This window comes from Hippichthys cyanospilos, chromosome 6 (assembly GCF_059441005.1).
Source record: "Hippichthys cyanospilos isolate Australia breed blue-spotted pipefish chromosome 6, RoL_Hcya_1.0, whole genome shotgun sequence".
In the NCBI taxonomy this organism is placed as follows: Eukaryota; Metazoa; Chordata; class Actinopteri; order Syngnathiformes; family Syngnathidae; genus Hippichthys; species Hippichthys cyanospilos.
Genome location: NC_142374.1, coordinates 18,109,141 through 18,132,794, shown reverse-complemented (window position 1 = coordinate 18,132,794; position 23,654 = coordinate 18,109,141). Strand labels below are relative to the sequence as shown.

The 23,654-nt window shown below is 38.7% G+C and overlaps 4 protein-coding genes across 8 annotated transcripts in view; 2 read left to right on the top strand and 2 right to left on the bottom strand.

The window, feature by feature from the left end:
- Positions 1-60: 60 nt before the first annotated feature.
- On the top strand, positions 61-3,923 carry tspan3a (tetraspanin 3a). Its single transcript, XM_088416490.1, has 7 exons — positions 61-232; positions 1,368-1,559; positions 1,834-1,908; positions 1,999-2,100; positions 2,169-2,324; positions 2,411-2,494; positions 3,227-3,923. The coding sequence occupies exons 1-7, from the start codon at positions 170-172 to the stop codon at positions 3,317-3,319; spliced, it is 765 nt and encodes a 254-aa protein (XP_088272616.1). The 5' UTR covers positions 61-169; the 3' UTR covers positions 3,320-3,923.
- On the bottom strand, positions 3,882-10,659 carry pstpip1a (proline-serine-threonine phosphatase interacting protein 1a). 2 transcript variants are annotated; one of them, XM_088416486.1, is made up of 15 exons: positions 10,510-10,659; positions 8,781-8,881; positions 8,623-8,697; positions 8,505-8,539; positions 8,324-8,430; positions 8,196-8,258; positions 6,483-6,587; positions 6,342-6,387; positions 6,076-6,155; positions 5,650-5,748; positions 5,481-5,577; positions 5,285-5,372; positions 5,132-5,211; positions 4,164-4,255; positions 3,882-4,093 (listed from the first exon to the last, which is right to left on the bottom strand). In XM_088416486.1, exons 1-15 carry the CDS (start codon positions 10,657-10,659, stop codon positions 3,962-3,964), a joined length of 1,350 nt encoding a protein of 449 aa, XP_088272612.1. In that variant the 3' UTR covers positions 3,882-3,961. The 2 variants fall into 2 exon arrangements, with proteins under 2 accessions (XP_088272612.1, XP_088272611.1); XM_088416485.1 differs by having other exon boundaries at positions 6,076-6,387.
- Positions 10,660-10,692: 33 nt separating this feature from the next.
- rcn2 (reticulocalbin 2) lies at positions 10,693-14,516 on the bottom strand. 2 transcript variants are annotated; one of them, XM_088416489.1, is made up of 8 exons: positions 14,359-14,516; positions 13,052-13,188; positions 12,880-12,982; positions 12,610-12,806; positions 12,424-12,537; positions 12,249-12,342; positions 11,107-11,246; positions 10,693-11,022 (listed from the first exon to the last, which is right to left on the bottom strand). In XM_088416489.1, exons 1-8 carry the CDS (start codon positions 14,369-14,371, stop codon positions 10,879-10,881), a joined length of 942 nt encoding a protein of 313 aa, XP_088272615.1. In that variant the 5' UTR covers positions 14,372-14,516; the 3' UTR covers positions 10,693-10,878. The 2 variants fall into 2 exon arrangements, with proteins under 2 accessions (XP_088272615.1, XP_088272614.1); XM_088416488.1 differs by lacking the exon at positions 14,359-14,516 and adding an exon at positions 13,896-14,133 and having other exon boundaries at positions 10,694-11,022.
- A 189-nt stretch (positions 14,517-14,705) lies between these two features.
- Positions 14,706-23,654, top strand: part of scaper (S-phase cyclin A-associated protein in the ER) — a 51,054-nt gene continuing 42,105 nt past the window's right edge. For 2 of the 3 annotated variants that reach the window (XM_088416484.1, XM_088416482.1), the window contains exons 1-4: positions 14,706-14,994; positions 19,966-20,083; positions 21,392-21,468; positions 21,878-22,075. In XM_088416484.1, the coding sequence (XP_088272610.1) occupies positions 14,827-14,994; positions 19,966-20,083; positions 21,392-21,468; positions 21,878-22,075 (561 nt within the window). In that variant the 5' untranslated portion in view covers positions 14,706-14,826. Of the gene's footprint in view, positions 14,995-16,313; positions 16,437-19,965; positions 20,084-21,391; positions 21,469-21,877; positions 22,076-23,654 lie in introns of those variants that run through there. The other variant, XM_088416483.1, reaches the window with a different exon arrangement.

Below are 23,654 nucleotides of genomic sequence, written 5' to 3'. Positions count from 1 at the left end.
AAAGTACCGCTAGATGTCAGCATTTATTGATTGATTTTTTTTTTAACTGCCAGCTGTACTGCGGTGAGGCTTACAGTCCCACATAGTCGATCCAATGGAGGGAGACTGGTTGGTTTTGTCCAAACTAACATCTTAAAATCAAGTGCGGTATTAATTTGCAGTGTTTGCCATGGGGCAGTGTGGTATCACCTCTTCAAAAACCGTGTTGGTCTTCCTTAACCTCATATTTTGGGTGAGTTTGTGGATTTCTGTTGTTGTTTGGAGTTTGTCGTACGTCACGGCGTAGCGTCCAGTGAGCTAGCCGGTTAGCTGGCTTCGCTACAATGATGTTTTTGTATAGGAACTTTTTGGCTACTTGAGCTCTTTAGGCTAAGCTGCCTTGCTAACAATCAATCGTTGTTTTAGCCAAGCAGGTAAGAGTTAGACTATAGTGCAACTTTTCAGTCGAACTTAAAGCAAACGTGTTGTCTTTTGGGAATCTAAAATAGGTTGAACTGGGGGGGAAACATGAAAAATAAATACTTAACCAACGAACATTAGTGGATAAACCATAATTGCTTAAGTAAGGTAGGTATGAGAAGGTTATAAATATTAAACAATCGAAACTGTGAACATGGCAATTTGAGTGGTCCTGCTGTAATACGAAACCGTGTCACTCAGCATGAAGAGTGCGTTTGTGTGTTGTTTGCCATTTTACGAGGCTGAAATCCTGTACAGAAGGATATAATCATTTGTGATCATCATATGTGACTATGTGAAAACGAGGTAATTAACAAGAACATTCTTTATTGGAAAATAACGGCGAGTCATTACAATGTCAGAGAGGTATTATATGTTCTCTGGGCCCAATGCATATTTTTTTCTTTTTATCGTCTGAGGTTATCCGTTCCAGGTTCTAGACAGAATTCTGACATGATCAAATGTGAGTTTATAGCAATCAAAGAGTTGCACGCAGCAAAAACTTGGAAACACAAGATGCAACATTGAGGACATGAGAGGATGGAATGATGGTAGAACTATATGGTGAAATTTAAAAACAAAAACATAGGATTAAAATGCAGAAATAATGTGAGAGTGACCTTTAAATTAACTGTGTATTGAATGAGTTTGAAGTAATTTCTTGAATTTAACTACAGGCCGGTGTTATCATCGTTTACATTTCGGGAAAGACACTTTGTTTGTCTTTATGACCGCTTCCTTGTTCCTCAGTCAGGTCACTTCTTGACTGGCTACATTCCATTCCACCTCGCAATTTATGAAGTCATGACTCAAGTTTTCATCACATATTTTCACAGAACCTCTCTAGATCTGTAATCTGAGCGTCTTGAGTGGGACTAAAAAACATGTTATTTTTTGCTCATTAACAGGCAGCCGCTGGCATCCTCTGCTACGCTGGTGCATACGTATTCATCACATATGATGACTACGACCACTTTTTTGAAGACGTGTACACGCTGGTACCGGCAGTCGTCATCATCGCTTCCGGAGCGCTCCTCTTTATCATTGGTCTCATCGGATGCTGCGCCACTGTGAGAGAGAGTCCCTGTGGACTCGCCACGGTCAGTACACACAGAGAAAGTACAATGAAAATGAAAGAGAACTAAAAAAAAAACATAGTTGAAAGTGTGTTTTTTTTTTTAGTTTTGTATCTGTCAAATCAAATAGTCATCTATTTAAATACAATGTTTCTCAGTTTTTAGTTCCCATGTGAGTAGAATTATAATCTGTTTTCAAACCTCTTGCTTCCCTCTGCATAGAGAGAGAGAGACCTCAAGATTTGTGAGGCAGAACTTCTAGTTTCATTTTTAGTTAACCGCTATCTTTTCTCAACAGTTTGTCGTCATTCTATTGCTGGTTTTCATGACTGAAGTGGCTGTTGTGGTTCTTGGCTATATTTACAGAGCAAAGGTGAAGTGACTCAAAAGAAGAGATTTGTCGCCATTTTCTATACACAGAACCACGCATGTAATGCTTTTCGCATTTCTTTACCATTTCCAGGTAGAAGATGATGTGAATAATTCAATCCATAAAGTATACAGCGAGTACAATGGCACCAACAGCAATTCACAGAGCCGCGCAATCGACTACATTCAGAGACAGGTGGGGACACTCGACAAGAGGAGAACCTGTGGTTATTCTTGCTAAGCACGCAAGATTTGTTTGTGCAGCTCCAGTGCTGCGGCATTCGCAATTACTCCGACTGGAAGGACACACTCTGGTTTGAAGCATCCAAGAACAACAGCGTGCCTGTCAGCTGTTGCAACGCAAAAGTCGGTGGACTCTGCACGGGGTCTCTCGCTCATCCTGAAGAACTCTACCATGAAGTAAAAAAATATATATATATTTGTTTGAGTATCAATTTCTTCTGTTGTTGGCTGGATCTTTCACTGTTTGCTGTATGTGTGTCCAGGGCTGTGAGGCTCTGGTTGTGGACAAGTTAAAGGAGATTATGATGTATGTCATCTGCACTGCGCTGACTTTTGCTGGCATCCAGGTATGTTATATCACATGAGTAGCAATGTTGAATACCATTATTTTTAAAACGATACGAGAATGAACACTCAAGTACTCACTGATAGCAAATAACCCATACTACTAATAATGTTGATACATTAAATTACAGGTGTACCAATGAGAGATGATTTTAAAGACTTAGTTCACTTCTGACAAAAAGAACCGTTCAAATCTGCAATAAATAATTGAGATTATTTGCGCCCATATGCGGTATTATGTCGGCAGTGGCCTTTTAAGTTTGATATTAATAAATTATATTTTTTCTGATATTCATCAAATTACTGGAATGGAGAAAGTGTAATATCACCCAAATTTAGTTCACCGTTAAAGGTAAAATCACGCACTATGCATATATATAAACCTAATGAACATACACAAATCTAATAGAAATTAATTGGCACCTGAGAGGATGGACATATATGAAATTCAAATGATAAAAATTCTCCATCAGCCATGCAGACATTTAGTAAACAAATAAACATACATTTTAGTTGAAAAAAAAAACAATACGGTATTAGAGGAACCCTGCTGTTAGGAGTACCAAGTACTTGAAAAAAGGGTTACACAAAACATTCCCTCTATTTACAACATTTGTATAACCGGATTTTACCTAGCTCTTGTATTTGCATTATATTATTCTGAATTTCCAGTAACAGTCTATCATAAATTATGCAACAAAAACACACATTTCCCCCTCTGTCGTCCTTACCAGATTTTGGGGATTTTGTCAGCATGCGTGGTGCTGTGTCGTAGAAGAAGCGATCCCGCCTACCAGCTCCTCCTCACAGGAAGCACCTACGCTTAAGCTTCACTTTCTCAGACTCCTTGGTGAATCCATTTCCACACTAACAAAGACACTGAAGATGCATGCTTTTATTTGTCCTCACAAAGCTGTAGTTCGAATTCTTCCAGTGGTCGCCTTTGGAAGCAAACGAAACTGCACTGTATGGCGGAAGAGGTGCACAGTGCGATTTCCTCTTCACTTTGCACTACTGTATGTGTGTAAGACTATTAGACCACACACAAATACCCGCAATTTTCTGCGCTACTCTCTCCTATAGGTTTTACAGTCCTCATTATATCTGTACATAAGTTACATTTTCCAATCCTTACACATATTTATCATTATGCGTTCTACTGATTGTAGTTTTAGAACTTTAGTCACTTTGTGGCGACTGAGTCCTGGAAATGTAATTAGGTTGTAAAGGGTTACCCTGACCGTTGGTTTCAGAGATTTTAGAAAAATCAGTGCAACAAATGATGCTGTAGGCTTTTACAGATGGGCAGCTGGTATTTTTACATGACAGGTCAGGATACTTCCAATTAGGAAGGTCCTGCTGAATTAAACACAATGAAAATGGTGTTATTTAAGATTTTAATGAATGTAATAAAAATTTTCAAATAACTGACATATGCTGAGAGGTTTTTCTAGTTCCATTGTCCATACTCATTCTTTGGCAAGGTAAGAACCGGGAACCAGCCCCGTTTGGCCAAACCTCTGCACCATCCACCAGCCGTCTTCCCCCTGATGCATGACTAGCACAGCATCCCCAGCAGAGATGGAAAGCTCGTCGTCTCTCTTTAAAAAAAAGAAAGTGTCTTTTTTCATCCAGTGGGAGAAATAAGTTAAAGTAGAGCAAAGAACCGACCTGGGCCACGTAGGCGTACACTGCCTTGTACTGCTCGCTCTGTTGGGATCCATGAAGCTTTGGCATGGCGGTATAGACGTCTTCATAGTCGTCTGTGGGGTGAGTAATCACTTAATTGATCAAATATTAAAAAACACAAAAAAGCACATTTATACTACAGCTAGACTATCTTGAGCTGACAACAAAAAAAGCTACACTCTTACTTGCAAAAGTAAACAATATTATCAAGCCAGGCCCCACCTTTAAAGTGCCACACATTTTAAGTCAGATGTTACAGTAGAATGTGAAGCTGATAACCAAATGAAAAGATGAGTGCCACATGGTCCCTAGACTACAAAAAAAAAAAAAAGGAACTACCATTTCTCAAATTGGGGTATGAGTTGTACTTGAGGTATTGTGAAGGCCCTTCGGGGGATATGTAAGATTTTAACAGGTTTTCTGCAGGTATTAAAAATTCAAATTTTATGCTTTTTTTTACCACAAGAACAGTGCAGTGTACTTTTCAAATTAAGAGCAAATTGATTGAAAGATGAAGTTACTTTTTGCTAAATGTGTATTGTCTTAAAGTAACCAATCTTTCCAGCAGAAAAACCAGAATTACATAGATGTTACACTATTTTCTGGAGTTGGTAAATAAAATATTTGATACCATTAGAAATGTGTTTCCATAGAAATGCATTGACAAATTGATGTAACATGGATGGCAAATCACTTTGAAGTCCAAAAATGCATTTCGCTGCACAAGGGCTACATTGTTGAAAAAATGTTTTCTTTTCAGCCAAGTACTTCCTAACCAAACTATCACAATTCACATCTGCATGTTTAACAATGTTAACAAACTATTGGTATGTGCATACCTGACATTTCGATGGACTGTGGTGACATCAATTCAGAGCTCGCACAAAATTTGAGCAAGAATGCCTTCCCTAATTTTTAGATTTCACTAAATCTTGGTTCTTATACATTACCTGTATTGTCTCCGCCAGGATCCTTATGAATACTCATAGTGGAGCCAGCCAAAGCGTGCCCTTGAAGGAGATTTGAAAACCTGCAAATGCGAACAGTACCATCAAAAAATTGTTTTCGGTTGCGTGATTGTGAATCCAACGTGTAATTCAAACTTTTTCATGACTCCGCCTACGAGTCCTATGCTTCCATTTCGGATTTCTGTGGCATCCCTCTCGTAGTAATTTTGGTATTCAATGGGAGCTACGGAGGAGAAAAAGACTAAATGAAAGATATCCAACAATAAACGCTAGCCAGCGATAACATGAAAATCTTCTCTCGTGTCATATTCAAATCAGAAGGGCCGCCTACCGGGACGACTGGTGCCGGTGCCTTTAATCCCTACAAAGCAGTTCATGTCGGCGATAATGTCACACTTCTCCAGTATACTCCTCACACTTTCATAGCACTGAAAATGGCAGAAATTATAAGCGGTAAAGTTGAACTGAAGAAGGGTTTCTTTCGATGTGTGATTGCTCACTTCGTCGGCATTCACGCATTGCATGGACAAATGGTTACAATGCACCCATAGGCCGTTCCTCAGGGCCTTTAAGCGCTCCGTTTCCTGCTGCTGAAACATCTGCAATACCATGTGATTGGGAAATTAACATTTGAAACACGAAGTACAGTAAATTAAGGTGATTTAAATTCAACAAAATTGGGCTACCGGAACCTCGCTGGCGCCCATTGTAATAAAAATTCCGTCTCGGTCTTTGGCAACCAAGAATCGACCTTATGTTTAAAGAACAAAGTTTTGTGCCAACATGGGAAGTTTTCAGATTAGTGACTCATTTTATTGTCTTATCATAGGAAGTGTTGCACATCCTCATTGAGAAAACAAGTAACGGGTATTGCCGCTCTTGATCGTACATTCCGCTCATGATAAACGCACCATGTAACAAGTTACCTCACACGTGTTGCTATGCGTTAACTCCCACTCTTGACGGATCTTGTCCAGTTGCTCGATGTTGGATTTGTACTGTCTCTCTAGTGGAAGAACAACCGCGCAATCTGATTGAGATCTTGCGTGCAACTTAAAAACGGGCACTTTGCATTTGTCATTCTGACTACACAGAACGGAGGTTGTTTTGTGACACAACAGCATCGACTTTGAATAGATAGTTGTGACATCCTCAATAAAAGGGAAGTAAGCGCAGAACAAAAACTCCTCACCTGCCTCCTCTGCTGCTTCCCTGCATTGTTTGGATTTGTTGCTCAGCTGAAAACAAAAGAATAATGTAGGTTATTTTGGGTAGAATGAATGAAAATAATAGAATGAATAATAGTCATCATAAGAATACATTTTTGCATTACTTTTTCTATTTGTTTGGGTGTGGCTGTGGAAACGTTGCTCATCTTGTCCGCAGTTAGCTCGGCCTCGTCTGCCTCCCGGCAGCGTTGCTCGTAGTGTTTTTCAGACTAACACGGAGATAGAGACGTGTGAGACAACTGCGACCACAAATACTTGATAGCAAGGACAGAAGGAAGGAGATGGTTATTTTTTTTTTCAAAATGAATAAGTGCTCTACGTATAGTACAAGTGCATTAAAAATGATGCAAATGAATATTTGCATTGATGCACATGACTAACCAACCATACCAACCTGAATACCATAAGATCACTAAAAATAAAGTAACAAAAAGCATACGAACAATACCCTTGATTTTTATTTTTAAATAGTTTGTATTCGAGGTATAGCTTCTATCACAGGTGTTCTCAAATGGAGATAAATGAAGACACTTTAGGCCTCTTGAGATTTTAACTGCTTTTGCAGGTATCAGCAAATCAAATTTTATGCTTTTTAATGCTGTAACAACAACAGTACATTTTCTTTTCAAAAAGAGCAAATGAATTGGAACATGTATTGCTAAATGTATTGCTAAGACATTTATTGCTAAATTGTGCTTTGACTCATTTACAAATCGTTATTAGTGATGCAACGTTCAGTCCATTACAAACCAGCCAACAAAACTGACCATTTAAAAGTCATCCTATAAGTTATAACAACATAACCAACCGCTAACTCATAACTAATCATAAACTAAACAATTTAACCAGCCATGCATGGCTCATTATAACAATTACAGTATTTTTCAGATACAACCAACCAATGAGGGCTGCCATTGAGTATTTTTTTTTTTTTTTTTTCCCCAACATGATTTTTTTACTTAAAATATATGGTGCTCAGCAGCACACCACTACGACTACTTTCCTCCTCCAAATCCCTTCCCATAAATTTTGGTCTATGAAACTAATTGGCCAGCTGAAAAAACACATTTGTGTCTGCATGTTTGGTTAAAATGTGATCAGTAGGAACGGCAAATGTAGCAGTCAGCCAGCCAGTTATCTTGCCCAGCCTATATTGCCCACTGAAGCACTGCTAGCTAACAGCTAATTTATGCTCGGTGCAGCTCCAGTATAACAGAGCCCGAGCTAGCGGCAACAGGTGCAACATTTCAATGTCAGCGTAATTAAGTCGTTTGTTCGTGCACTGAATTGGCAATTGAACAAGATTCCATGACAACATTGTGTTTGGGAGTCTAGGGAAACTAGTCAAAGGGTTACACCGCAACAAGAAAAATATCAAAATAAAAGCGTATCATGGCATTCATGCCTATATAATTGGACCCTTTGGTGAAATTCTCAATTTGATTTTTTTTTGGCCTGTTTTTTTGGAAATTTATTTTATTATTATTCTTTGTTAATGGAGAAACATTATACCGAAAATCCGAGATTGAAATCTCATTTTGTTTTTTTCTTACAAATTTTTGAAACTCAAACCCATTTTGAGAAAAAAATTATTTATATATATATATATATATATATATATATATATATATATGGATGAATGGATGGATATTTACTTTTGACCAATGCTATAGATTTGATACAAGGCTGGCTCATAAAGAGTGAAAATCTGCATATGTTTGACACCTATTGAATTCATTAAAAGGAAACTCCAGTATTTTTATTTCTTCCAAAAATTCTCAATCACCACAAAAAAAAATGTATCGTGTTGATCTTACATCTATCGTTTTCTTGTAGAAGGACACTTTGCTCTTCTGGACCTTCTCCATGACTAATTCAAGCTGAGGAGAAAGAATAGAAGACTTTAGTTTGATTTGTAAAAAAACAAATGAAAAAAAGAAGGTACCTTTTTTCTCTGATCTTTCTGCTTCTCTCTGAACTGCTCGATTATTTTCGCCTCATCTCTCAATGATCCAGACAGCTGTATGTGCAAGTTCCCTACCATTTCCATTTCTAAAAAGCACAAACATTCAAAACTTCAAACATGGATGTTTAAAAACAACCATAACAACTAATCTCATTCTTACGTCTTTTCATTTCGTCAATGGACGTTCTCAGCGTGCTGTGGAAACAAAGCCATGCTTAAAGGATGTGACTGTCATTATTTTGACACATTCTCTGCAGTGTCAACCTAGGTACACCCACCAGATCTCATAGAAACCTCCAACCTTCCGCGAGATGGCCACCAGCTCTTTGCCGTATTTCTCCTCGGCGGATGCCCTGTGACAGACACGACCGCCATGCAGAATCAGGATGACATCACTTCCACTGGCTTGCACGCCACAACAAGGTAACATGCCCACCTCAGTTTTAACAACTCCTCCATGTCTTTGCACGTTCGCCGACCGTCGTTAAGTCGCTGGATGATGGCGTCATAACCAGCGTTACTAATGAAATTTCCGCCCTGGAAGATCATAGACAGCATTAGGCATCAGCTTTCAGTTTGCTAATGCAAGCTTTCCACTTATGAGGAGGCGTATGGTGTTTGCGGCTTTGCACAACTTTATGGAAAGTTAAATTGTTATGTTGGAATCTATAAACTTTGACTCGAGCGCCGCAAAAGGTTCTAAAATGTACCAAAAGGGCCGGAACAGGAGCAGGTGGATTTTGATAATCTACCCTCACAAGAGAAAAAACATTGATAATTTACAAAAGCATTACAACAGTGTTAATTCAACTCCCATGTATTTAACTATTTATTGAAACCCTTCCAAAATATGAAAACTAATTGAGCAAAATACAGGACACCAATTGGCTGTCATTTTGTTTGGCATAACCTGATAGGCTTCTGTTGTGAGTGAGGCATCAAGTTCAGGAGCAGAAGGAAGACGTGAAAATGGAAGAGCATGTGAGAGTTCAGTTCAATGAATGGTAAATTCAACTTTAAAAAAAATCACGCTTTGATGGAAACTTTGATGAAGGAAGAATGATGTATTGTTCTTAAAAAGTCAGCCTACCACAAAAGCACTTCAAGTTTAGCTTGTCACATAAATGCAAAGCACCCAGCAGTGCCTGTCGGCACAGCTAATAATAGCAGCAATGACGTTTATGTGGTAAGCCACAGCAAAGATGTTTGAAATTAGTAGTGGCATATCTATGTGTGTTTTATTCAGAAACCCCAGAAGATATATTGTCTGACATCTGTTTTATTTCTGGCTTGTCTGCCAGTAAATTACACCACCATATAAAACTTAACAAAATAAAGGCACATAACGTTTTGCAACGTTTTCTTTTGACCTTCCAAAAGCCTTGAACAGTTCTGAATGAGGCAACTTCCTGTCAACTTCACAGGACTTGTCCTATTTTCAAATTTTTGTTCTTTTAAATATAGCAAAAACAATAATTTATTACATTTTATGGTAAAGTCTAGTTTTTGGATGTGGCGATACGCAGTAAAATATTACAATCTTGATTGATCAATTTGCAGGACGTGTTGCCCAGTAAACATTTATTTTGCAATTAGTTTTTACAGCATGTTCATCAATTTTAGGTCATGAGAATGCAAATGGAACTAATAAAATTGGCCCGTAAATTCACTTTCACATCTGCACTTGAATTGTCACTTTTGCAAGAGGTGTGATTACATGTTTGGTTTTCTCAACGGGCGTTAAGAAGATTTCTGCAGTTTTGCAACTAATTGCCGTTATTAATGAATAAGCAAAAATTCACCAACAGTAAACACCCCCTTGACACTTTTACTATATTTTTATTCATGGGTGACATAGAACACAATGTCTGGTAGAAAAAAAATGTAACCTTAACAACAAATACAAAATTACACTGAACATCTAGTGGTAATGTTGTTAGTGGTAATTATAGACAAAAATAAACATTGCTTATTGGGCACTTTGATTTTAAATTTCAGGCATTGGAATCCTTTTTTCAGTCTTGTACACTGCCAGTGATATAAAAAAAAAGTGCAGGGTTTATCATTACACTTAATATAAAAACATTAGTGACCAATTAACTTTAGTGCTGGACCGCCAACGTGATCTTCAAACAAGAAAACATCAGATAATGACATAAGCTCACCCAAAAGGTATCCTTAAATTGTAACTCCATTCTGAATGGTTCCTCTCTGGAGAACCTTTTTGGCCTTTTTAGCGTGCGTCCGGACACCAGCGTGGTTGACAGGCGACTGCTCGGCACGAGTGAAACAAACCAGGAAGCGAGCCGTCGCATGCGCAGCGCCTCCGCTCGTTTGTATTAAAAGAGGAAGCGCGTCAGCGAGCAGCAAACACAAGTGGACTGCCACTTCGCTTTTTCACACGCCCGTGATGACCAATGAGCATTGCGCTGGTTTACAAAGTTCCCCAGGAGTCTTCTGTTGATGCGTAACAATGACTTCAACATAGCTTAAAGTTATTATGAATTACGTTGGACATGGGGCGAAGGAAAAACTTATAGTTCGTCATGTGACAAGTGCAGATGTCTGCCGTAGTCCGTCACTTCACTGTTCATGAAGGTATCTTGATTTTTCAACACTTCGGCCTCTGAGATTAACTCGTCTCCATCCTGGTCCATCTCCCTAATGAGATGAAGAGCCTGATGATGATAATGAGACATGAACATTTTGTCATCAAGCGAATGGAGACAACTTAAAAACCAGATGTTGGAATCTCGCCTTACTTCTTCCCGAGCAGCGCCGTAGCTGTTGGGCGCGATCCAGCGGAGTTGCTCCTCTCGATTCAACTTGCCGTCCTTGTCTTGATCGTAAAGGTCGCCGAAGCGCACCGTTTCCTCAAGCTCCCACTGTGACGGCGCGTCCTCTTTATAAGACAGTGACAGGCCTTCAAAGTCAACTGATTCATAAACAGTAGCTTCAAACCGTGGTAAATAGCATGGGTCGTACTAATATTTATGCTCTCGCAACATTGACAGTGATGGTAGTATTCTAGATGGCCCTTCAAACATCAGCCAAAAATAATGGGCCAAGTGGACCATATTTGCCAATTCTTTTAACGATAAATTCAGCAGTTGTAACCAAGTAACACTAGTGCTATTATTACACATAAACTCATACTATGAGCTTGTATCTTTAATTATGTATCATGGAATTTGTTGATGAGGTCATTCGGTGGACCTGTCATTCAAAGCAAAGCAAATCCTCATTCTTGCAAGCAATGATTAGGTGAGGAAGATGTCCAAAGAATTGACTTGGATGCCTCTTTAAACACAGGCTAAGGTCACAGTTTGTTACGACAAAAAAAAAAAGGCAAAATACATAGTGCAACATAAATCAAGAATAAGCGTGTTAAATATGGCACCCATTTAACTGCTAGTCCCACATGTGACAAGAACTAATATACTCATGTCATTAATTGTGCCAAGCAAGGCATGCTGGGAAGGAAAAAGTACTTTTTTTAACAATATATTTACTGTTGTTTGTTGAGATATTTGCAGTAAATAGGTAGGCGGCTAGCCTGTAAATAGTGAAAATGTTTTGACTTTTTGATTATTTAAAATAAACATGTATTCATAATCAAAGTTGATAATTAAACTCATATTAATTCATGGTCAATTTGCCTTTATTTTAGTGAAAAACAAGAAGACCAAAACATTTGCATGATAAATGAGGTATTTTGTAATACAGATTAATTTATTTTGTGCATTCGTAGAGGACCGTGGAATAATAATTGCAAGTTACATTTTAACAAGGGCAAAAATAAATAAAATTACAAGCTCTGTACATAATTTTTCTAACTGGCCAGACAACAAATCAAATGCATTTTTGTTGTTTTTTTTTCCTTCCCAAATCAAAACATACTAACCTTCTTGTCGAATATCACCAATAAATTCCTTCAGACTGATGAGTCCATCTTGATCCAAGTCGTAGTCACTCAGCACATCCTCAATTGCGAAATCCTGCAATGCGAGGAAGGAGTGACAAGAGAATCTAAAATGCAGACTCCATTCAGTCATTTTCTAGCTCCACTCTGATCTTACAGCCATGTGGTCCACTTCAGACGGGTGGGTGAAGGCCAGGAACTCGCTAACGTTGAGGCCGGGCGCATCGTCCCGGTCGGCGAAAATGAAGCGCCTCTTCTCCTTCAGGTGGAGCTGAGAGGAGGATCGGATGACGTGTCAGTGTTCTAATTCATCACGGTGCCGTGGAGATGTTGATACACGTACATGTCGCAAAGACTCTTGCTCAGGATCATCTAGGACGGTGTCTTCATGGAAATTAAAGAGTTGGTCATGAGCGGCCATGTTGTACTCCTCCCATGATACAACACCGTCTTCATTGGTGTCAAATTCAGCAAATCGCTCCTCAGCGTCCTCCAGGGCATATTTTCTATAGACATGTTGAATCCACAGCGCAATCTCCTCTGTGAAAAAATAAATAAATCACTTTATGCACCTTTGCTTCTTTTCCAGGTGATGCAGACGACACAACTTTACCTGCACTTAGGTGCTTGTCAGCATTTTTGTCAATTCTCTTGACGAGTTCCATCATTTTCCTTCTCTGCTCTTCTGGACTTAGTTTCTTAAACTCCTCAGGGTCCTACAGAGGAGTCATGTAAGCCATAAGTGCCACAAGGTACCAAAAAGTAAAGGAATGGTGTTTGACAACCTTCTCTCCCAGGAGGACATTCATGTCATGTTCAGAATGGAGTTGGTCTCCTAAATGATCATGTTGATGAGAGCCCAGTACCATCACAAACTGAAGGGAAAGCAATACTATCGTCGTCACGGTAGAAGGCGCCATCTCTAAGGAGATACAGAAATCGGTATGACGAATGAAATGACAATCACCATCAGCATCTTAGTTAAATGCAGATATTTTAGAATTGTGAAGTGTCACGCTACAAAGTCACGAAAGGAATTCTGCTTAATCTCTGTCTTTACAAGAGTAATATAAAATTATTGTTTTTTACGCCATCTAGTGGTCTGTTCGACACTAAAGACACGGATGCACTTATTTTAGTTAGGTTTGGTATGCTACAATTTTACGGCCTTTTCGAGAGGGTTACTGACTTTTTTTTTTTTTGGTTCACCTCTCGATCGGTAAGTTTTCTAAATATCGTTAGCTTTAAGTGAGAAATTACTCTAACGTTTGGCCTAGTTTTCTCCCGGTACCATGCTGCCTCCCACAAGTCAAAGTGCGTACTACATCCCATCTTTGTGTTAACCTAGTCAGCACTATATGCCACTTTAACGCACATCGTTTCCCCTCTTGTCATGTATGTTTGTCGTCTCTAAACCTTCACATAAAAAGGTCGGTTAAAATGGTAGCAGTGGTAAATGTGACCTAAATACGTTGATTTAAACTGAGTCGGGATAACCGATGAGAATACGTACAAAAACAACGGATAGAGCCTGATCATATAAATACTGGAAAACAACGAAAATACGAAACAGCGACAAACGATTTGAACAGCAAAACGTTAACAATGTCGATTAGTATTTACACTTACCCTGAAAAGTTGTCAAGAATGTTGCTTGAGTCCACGTAGTGGGTGTTGAATACATTCAATTCCGGTTAGTAATTTCACAATAAACCAATTGTTTTTCTATGTATGAACATGCAGAAGCACTTTAACATTAATCGGCACAAAATTTGTTTAAAATTCTTGTTGAAAATGGTCGAATGTCTGTTTGAAACAATGATCCAGAGTGAAACGTCGCTCAAACACGTGTACGTCGCAGTCGTAGTCACAAACGGACGTTTAAAGTCTTGCTAAGATGTGTATCACTTCTAGGTCTGTTTATTAAACATCTAAGCCAAGACACAACTCGCTCAGAAACGGTTCCATCGGGGCAGCCTTATGCAGGCTAAATGAAAAGTTAATCAAACGACAGCAAGAATGGAGCCAATAGTAAGTGTGATAGACTGAATCTAAATGCGAGTTAATAATTTTCTTTCTGGCTTTTACCTACCAGGAATGCGCATTTTAAGGAATCCGATGTGCGTCCAGTTTTCAAATATTTTTTCTGGAATAATGTCCCGAATTAAGAGGCAATTTTGGTATATGTTGATACCATGGTCGGAATTTTATTTTGAAAGGTCGTTAATAGCTCCAGTTCAATGAAATGCCCGCTCAATTTTTATGGTTGTCATAGCAAAGACGTACAGGTTTCGCTCCGATAAATAAATCCCGCCTTCTGACCCCGAAATATCTTGCGTCCGATTGGTTATTAAACATGTCGCTCTCTCAAGTAGCGTAACGCGATTGGACCAGGTCGCCGTCTATCCATGATGTCGCGACGTCAACGGACTTCCGGTTTTTGCTACATTATCCTCGCTGTCATGTAACATGGTTTGCCATCCACTCTAAAAACTGGACAACTTTTGTCCGTGGACTTCACATTTTTCAACGACTGAACTTTGTAATATACTGCGGACCGATGAACAAAGACGGCCGTCACGACGGACGACGGCGTGGCGCCGGGCAGCATCGTCTGGGACCGAGAATCGGGCATGGAGGTGACGGGAGGGAGAGGTCTGGTAGTAACAGCTCGGGATCGTCACATGGAGGAGGCAAAAACAAAAACGCGTCCATTAATGCTCTCAAGGTAACCGCAACATCATTACGGATTTTTTTCTTTTTAGAAATGAGCATATGTTATCAATTTCGGACGTCTTTGTTTGAGCGGCTGGATTAACTATGGGCTACTAGCTAGCAGCCACGATCAAAGGATTTGGGATTTAATGTGCCTTTACCTTTGAGTGGGTGTGGCGTTACCAGAATCCTAGATTTTATTTATTTATTTATTTTTTTGCTTAGCAGTCACAAGTGCCATGGAAAATGGCTCTTAGCAACGATGTTAACGATATCAAAGAATAAACCAAAGTTTTATTTTTTCCGGCTGAAATTGCATCACTCGTCCTCATGGCTCAGATAATGATCGATACGGTTCACCTCACGAATATCAAACGACGAACCCCGAAAAACTTAGAACGTTATTTTCAGTGGGAAATGGTTTTTAAAATAGATTTGTTCATTCGAAATAATTCAAGTAGCAAATTAATTATATAGTGCAATCTCGGGATACGAAATTAAAGGCATGCTTGGCATAGCCACGTACAGCAGTGAAAAGTTGATATTTCTCTCTATTTTTTTTTTTTACCGTTCATCTAATATGTTAAAACGGACTGTCAAAGTTGAAGTGTTGGCTTCAGAGATTAATGTAATTTTTTTGAAGCGCGAAATAAAGAAAACTCATTTCAACTGTTTTATTTACTTCTTGTGGTGGCTAAACGCAGGTAATTTTTCAACCAAATTTTAGGGATGTGGTTCAACTTAAAAATTACCATAGTCAAATTATTAACATGTGACTTGCATTAACAGCCCCTTAATTGGACTTCTTTCGTTAGTCTCAGAAATAAAAAATCCGCCAAAAATCCGCGGCCCTTAAAAAAAGCAGAAATATTTAAAAACAAAAACTAACAGCACTCTGCATGCATTTAAGCAGCAAATGCTTGCACATTTTTTTTAATCCCCCATAAGACTATGAATCATCATATGCAGAGTCCAATCAGACTCTGAGCATCATCACTCTTATGTTTGCTAATGCAAATGTGTGGTTATACACACATCCACACTGTCCCTTTGCCTGCAGCTCCACTCTCATCACTGCCAGCGCAGGTTGGGGGGGCTGCGTGCATGACTGCGCAGAGTCGCGGCAGAAGGAGTGTGTGAGTGGGCTCCCAAGCGGAGCATAGAAGCTTGCAAATGTAACAAGCGGCTGGCAGTGTCAAACCGATGGACAGCTGCAGCCACTTTGCGCCCAACTCCCCGCTTTTCTCTGAGCCGAGCTGAACTACCGGGGCAAGTTGTGATGACATTGTGAAGCGGGCGCCGCGAGTCTATTTTAGTCCCCCTGTCAGATGGCCATGGCTTGTAGTACAAGTGGTGCTGCTGGTGAGGGGGAGCGGGGCGCCTGAAGTGGGCTGCAACAGCATGTCAAGGCTGGACGAGGACGAAGAAGCTGCTTCCGCGCTCTTCTTCTATTCCGTATGTATTTCATGTTTTGCTACGCTCCTAAGGGGCTCACGCCGCTTTTGTCGCTTGCTGCCACTGAAAGGGAAACCTTACACTTGCTCCCGACTAGGAAAATGGGTCTTGTTTCCGGTGCGCATTGAAAGCGGTCTGTGCCCTTCTCATTTTAGTTCAGTCGGCTGGCTGGCGGTGCTCTGCTAATTAGGTGGGTTAACACAATGTGTTGGCGATTAGCAAAGGATTCTCTTGGGTTTGTGCGCATGGATCTTAGTGTTCTTATCTCTCTGTTCTTTTGGCTCGGAAGAATAAGCAAGCAGGGCCAGTTGACGTGAAGAATTTTTGCACACTAAAAGTAGGTCAGCTGGGTATCTCCCTGGGGGACATTAAATAGTATCAGTGGCTTGTTGCCACTGCATAATGTGACACTCAGATATGCTTTTATACCTGAGTAACTTGAAATGATTCTTACGCAGCAGCTTGTTTTTGTAAACCAATTTCAGACAATATATTGTTGCATTGCAGCGGTGTAATTATTGAGGTCGAGGTCATTAGACTCTGGAGAGAACTATAGAGCAGAGGTCCTCAACCGCTGGTTTGTGGCCCATTACCGGTCCGTGGATAAATTCGTACCGGGATGCAGGGCGCACCCAAAACAATGATGTTTTGGAACTGATTTAGTTTATCCATTAACAGTTATAGATCTTTATGCTTTGTTTGTTTGTTTTTGGCTTGATCTTTGTTTTTTGGCACCGCCTCTGGCCGCTGTTGATAATTACATTGAGTTGAGAGCAGTCACTGTCAGTGAGACTCACGCTGTTCTGTCTGAAATTTGGTCCACGAATGTTGTCATTTATGATAATGTGGCCAAGATTTGTTGGTTGCTACAACTTGTGACTGTGGATACCATGTTAGTTTGTTCTTATCTTCAGCATGTTATATCGTGCTGCCTTGTCTGCGTTTCGCATTGATAGGTACTCATTTGCATCTAATTGATGTTTTGTCTTGAAATTAATTGCATTAGTAATTCAGTTATGATTTTTGTAATCAATCTAATTTGTGTACATTTTTGTAAGATATAGTATATAATCCTTGCATGTGGAAATTTCATGAGTCACTGAGCTATAGCGATGTGTGATTTTGATGAGAAAGCCTTTGTTTGGTGTATTGTTAATGGTGAGCTCATAATTTATGTGCACTTTATATTTGCCATTCCCCCCTCCACAATAAAAATCTCAAGCATTGACTGGTCTGCGGTGATAAAAAGGTTGGGGACCCCTGCTATAGACTATAGATATGAACACCAGATTTAAGCAGTCTATTAACAGTAGAGTTCTTATCATATTTTTGACTTTATATAAAATGCAAGGAAGATTTGTTCTCTCCTTTCAACACTTTCCACTGCCAAGTTTTATTTCAAGCCAGGTTTTGTGGTGCAAAAGACAAACGTGATGAGGGTCTTGCCTTACAGTAATTTTGCTTGCTTTGAGCTTTTGCAGTTAGTCACTGATGCATATGCAATGTGTAGGTCAGCCATGATGCTTGTTGGGCATGAAGCGCGTTGATTCAAGCCTCGGGCCGTTTCTTGTCACAGCCTCGCTTATGTTTTAATGCCCTCGTTCGGTAATGCATTTGATTTCAGCTCTCGTCATTGTTCGACTGCAACACATTGATGAAGTGAAACAACTGTGGATCTTACAGCTTGTTAGGCTCAGTGGCGGAATATTTCCGAGTTGTCTATAAAGCTAGTTTTCAGTTCTGCAACATGCTCGTTTGCAGACTGACGCTACTAGCACCGGATCGAGTGGGTAACCATAGCAACAATACCCCGTCATCAGACTGACAAATGCAAATCAACACACACAAAATAATTTCATTCAGTCAACTGTAGTAGACTTTATCAATTAGTACATGTAAAATATGAATCGTCAATACATTTGCATGTGTTTGAATTGTGACTTTACCTGCAGTCTAGTCCAAGATCCTGTATGCTTTGAATTCATATACAGTTGGAAAGACCTGCTTTTTATTTTCAGATACCGAGTAAGATTGTGTTATGTGCATGCCATGCTGTCTAACTGGCTTTTAAATCAACACGGTATGTTTTGAGATTATGTTTTAATACTGGGGATCATTTATTGTATCCCATCTCATGCCCAAAATTGGTTTGGTTTGCCTTCAACTCAACCGTCCAACTCAAATAAATGGAATATTTTTTTAAATGTGGAACAGAGTTGTCTGACAGCATTGTGATTTTCTTAAGACGCTTTTTCCTTCGGCGTTTTTGAAGCATATCAAGGATTACAGCTTTAGAGTGCAATGCCAAGTAACTAGCGGATTGAAAGTTTCATTGCATGATTTGAAATTCTTGGTTAGTGGACAAAGATGTTGCTGTTTTTGTCTCCATACAGTAATACTGTCGAGTACTGAAGAAAAACCAGAGATAGGTGTTCAATGATGTGATATTAATATGATTGCAATAGTTAATGTTCACCTGAAGAAACAACATTTTGATTGTTTAAAGAAACATGTATTTTTTTAAGTGGCAAAATAATTAGGTTCAACATATTCTGAGCTAATGTAATTATTAGCAATTCTATTGTTTATTTATTATTATTATTTATATATATATATATATATATATATATATATATATATTTTTAGGGTTATAGGGTAACCCATATAAATGCATGTTTTTTTAAGTTTAGTATTAGTAATGCCGCCAGATTCTGTTTAAAAAATGGTGTTGATCTACCATTTAACGTTGCGTCTGACTGGTCCATGTCAGAAAAAAAAGGCTTGAATTCCATATTCCAAATTTAATGCATGTGCCATTATCGCAATGGGAGAAAAAATGCTACATACGTCCTACTGGACAGGTATTTACATTGAAAAGTTATTTTATTCCATCTAATTGTGTTTTCGTGGCTGATCATTCAGCAGTCAATTTCTGCCAACTATTAGCTTAGCCCTACTTGCTAATATTATTTTGCCTTGTAAATGTGATGAAAATGTATTTTACTCAAGTATTGTTCAAAAACACAAACCTTTAACTTAAAGCAACATTATTGACATTTTCACCTTAAACACTTGCCACATAGCACCTAATTTTAACATGGCTCTGTAACACAAGGCATTACCTTGAGAAGTGTAAGAATGACCACTAGAAACACTGTGTATCAAGAGAGTAAAGATAATACATGAAAAGGATACAAAAATAAAAAAATTCCCTCTGTGTTAAGCAGAGTATCAAGTGACCAAATGTAATACAATATTGCTCTTTCCAAAATAGTACAAGCTATGAAATTAAACTGATTTAATAAGGAAAGCATGTAATTATTTTTGTTCCGTTTAATTCAACAATAAACTTCAATGAGTGGCAAATTTGAAAAGTTTTTAAATTGAGTCACTCATATCTCAAAGCGCAATCGGCCGTGCCGTGTACAGTGTAGTGGAACTCCTCCTCCTCAGTCACCCACTACTTTATACAATCTTGCATCAGAATCCCGTATGCGGTGAAATATTGATGTTTTGGCTCCTCTCGCAGGCATCGTTCCAGCGCTCCAACAGCCATGACAAAGTACGCAAGATCGTCGCCGAAGAGGGCCGCGCTGCTCGCAACCTGATTGCATGGAGTGTCCCACTGGAGAATAAAGAGGAGGAAGGTCAGCGCTTCGCAACGTTTTTGCGTAAAGAGGCTACCTCAACACTTTTTCATAATTCACACGAGCCACTCTTCTCTCACTCGCGCGCCTCCCACACTCCCTCATTGCACTTCTATCGCTTTGTCTGTTTCTTCTCATTTTTTTGCATCAGACCCAGATGCTAGTAAATTTCTGTCCTTTCTAGACAAAAAGATCATGTGATTTGAGTTTGTTTAGTGTGTGTGTGTGTGTATATATATATATATATATATATATATATATATATATATATATATTAGAGTTTTGCAGCCTTGCTGTTTAGCAGACTTTTCCATGTTTCTTTTTAATCTATTTTTTTGATTGACTGAATGAACACACATTGTGTTCTGCGTCCTTATTGGCTAGGTGACTATAGGCCGTTGTCAAATTCATCTCCATGCCAGATCTCCTGCGTGCCAGAATGAAGTGGCGCAGTCAGAACAGTGAAATACGGAGCATGATTCATTATTATGAAGTTTTTATATGTCCACCCTCGCACATTGAATACTAAGATTAAATTTGTTGTTCAAGAGGCTAAGGAAACGGATGGAGGTTATTTCATTTTTTTAAAATAAAAATGTTAACACCATCCTGGGTAATGCAAACAGATGTGGCTGTTTTTATTTATTACATATTTGGGGTTTTATTTTAATTGTAAGAATCTGCTTTTAAAAAAAAACAAAAGATCTGAGAAAATGAGAATGCCTTGAGATCATTATAAACTTCCACGTGGAAGGGTTTTACTGCTTTAAAATATTTAGAATAAAAAAAAAATTAAAGATTCATGTAAATGGGGAAAACATTTACAGTATAATATAAACAATGAATGAAAAAACATGACAAACGAAAATTCATTGATAACAACTAACTTCAAAAACAATATAGCGAAATCCATAAAAAATAAATAACAAAACGTTTACAATATACACTGTAAATAAAACACATCATAAACTTAAAATATTAAAAATTGTTTACAGATTTCATGTATTCCGGGTATTTTCTACTTATTTATTTTTTTTTACATTTGCAGCACAATCAATGCGGGAACACCGTACCTTTAAGCCTAAGATATTTTGCATTTTTAATAATTGTAAGGCTTGATGGAACCGTCGAAGACCAATTGCTATAACTTATAGTCTGAAGTAAAAATATTGCAATTTTAGGAAGTCATACAAAACATTGAATTCATAACAGTCAATATCTATGACAACGCTGCACACACTTTCTTCCGGAATGCACTTGTAACTCGCTCAGTCGTGTTGAAAGAATCTTTTTCTTTTCCCCGCACAGCAAAGTCCAAAAGTCATTCCGCTGGCAACTCACGAGCACAGAGGACTCATTCTGGGCAACAAAGAAATAAGAAACAGGTGAGTGTTGATTTCATTTCCACTAGAGGGCGCCACTCACCAATTTCTTACGACTTTCTACTGCAGCGTCTTTGGATCTCGGTGAAAATGACACAATGTAGATTTAAAACGTTTACGTTTATGCCACACCCCTGTTCAAATGCCATTTTTTGAATGAAAAAAAAAGGCTCGAGATACATTGTTGTGGGCGGGGGAATAAAGTGCAAGAGGAATAATAAGAAGCTGAGAATAATGACAGCACAAGTGTGCACACCGCTGTGATCATTTAAAATTCCTCCGATTAGTCCCAAGTAAAGTGCAGCTGTTCTAGGAGGCTTTTTCTGCTCTTTTTGAAAATTTACTTTGTACACGTGACGATATACATTTTGGCAAGTGATACATTTCTTTTTTTTTGTTTTGTTTTCCCCAGAATGCTAGTGTGGAGAGTAAAAGCACAGCCGGTGCCTTGTTGGACAAGGTGACGGAGAAGAGCCCCACCAAAGCTCGGCAGCCTCGCAAAGTGGACCTTCGAGCACGCTACTGGGCCTTCCTGTTTGACAACCTGCGGCGTGCGGTGGATGAGATATACGTCACGTGCGAGTCGGATCAGAGCGTTGTGGAATGCAAGGTCAGCACATTTTGAGAAAAAAATATTTGGGCGTAGACAGTCGAACTTTACAAAGTGAGGCTTATTTTTTGTGGCTGAGGGCTCATCAGCTTTTTAGTTGGTACGAACGCTAGAGGGAGACATTGACGGGCTGCGTTCGATTGAGTTCTGCTTTTTGTCTGGCCCATGCTGCTGAGAGAATTATCGCTGGGCTCTGAATATTGATGACAGGTTGTAAACAACAGATGCCTGTTTTCTTGTCCGTTTGACTTTTCCTGAAAATGACTCCGATACGTCTGTCTTACTCAGCCTGACTATTGAGCTGATTTTGTGAGTTTTGTTTTTGCGATAACTTTTGAACGCCTGATTAGAACTTCTTGTTTTATATTACTCAAACGCCTTTCTGCATTATTCCGAGCATGGTTCTGGTGACAGTCTGTGGTTAGGACTAATTCATGTGGTGTGATCATTGTGTTGTCAGACATCTACACCTACCATTTTTTTTTTTTAACCCCACTTCTCTCACAACGTTCTAATGTTTCTTGGTGGCTATGGTATTAGGTGCTGCTCATAAGCCTCATCCCACCCAATATGAGCTCAGTAGAAATTGATTAATGATGGAGTCATCTATAAAATGAGAGTGCTCTGACGGCCTCCCCACCTACAATGCCCCAGCGGAGTTGTGAGCTATTCTCTGACAAACAGCTCACCAAATTTAATCTAGCATCAAATGCATAAAGACAGATTTATCTTGGAGGATAAACATAGTGTTGCTGCTCAAACACTGAGAATTGAAGTACTTTTATTTGTGCTAAATTATTAGTAACTCAGTTTTAATCCAAACATTTGTTGATATCATTTCATCATTTGTTTTTTCTACCCCCTATGTTTTTCTGCCCTGTATTATACAGTCTCATGAAGATTACACATCTTGCATACATACCTTCAGTTATTAGTATGTAGCTCGTCTTTACACAATGGAAGAACTTTTACAATCAAACATTGCTTACTGCACCTACTGAGGAATATTTTTGCTACATTTATTTAAATTATATCCAATACAATCCTTCTATGAGACAATTTACCAGGAAATAATGTTTTTTTTTGTATTGTTGTTGCTTAGATGACAATAACCATCAATTATTAAATTCATCTACAATTATTTTTGATAATGGATGAATTATTTGGGTATGGTTTGCTTTTTTTTTCTTTTTTCTGTCCAAGCACTCGGAATGCTATGTGATGTCTGTAGTCCATGGAAGCACACTGATTATATAAAAAGAAATATTCTTTTTTTTTTTTTTTACAAAATATGATCAACACTTTTTTCGCTTTACTGAAATGTCATGGCTCAAACCATTAACTGAATTATAATTAATGTATGTCAATTTGAAATAAGTGTTATTCTTAACTGATTAATCCACAAAATAACCCACAGATTAGTTGAATCTCAAAATAACCGTTAATTGTAGCGCCAAAGTGCAAAAGATCAATTAATACCTTAGAGACTGTAGATAAAATAGGAATTGTAGTTACAAATAAATTAAATATTTTATTTCAGATCATGTATAGAAACTTATTAGTCATGACATTGAGTTTA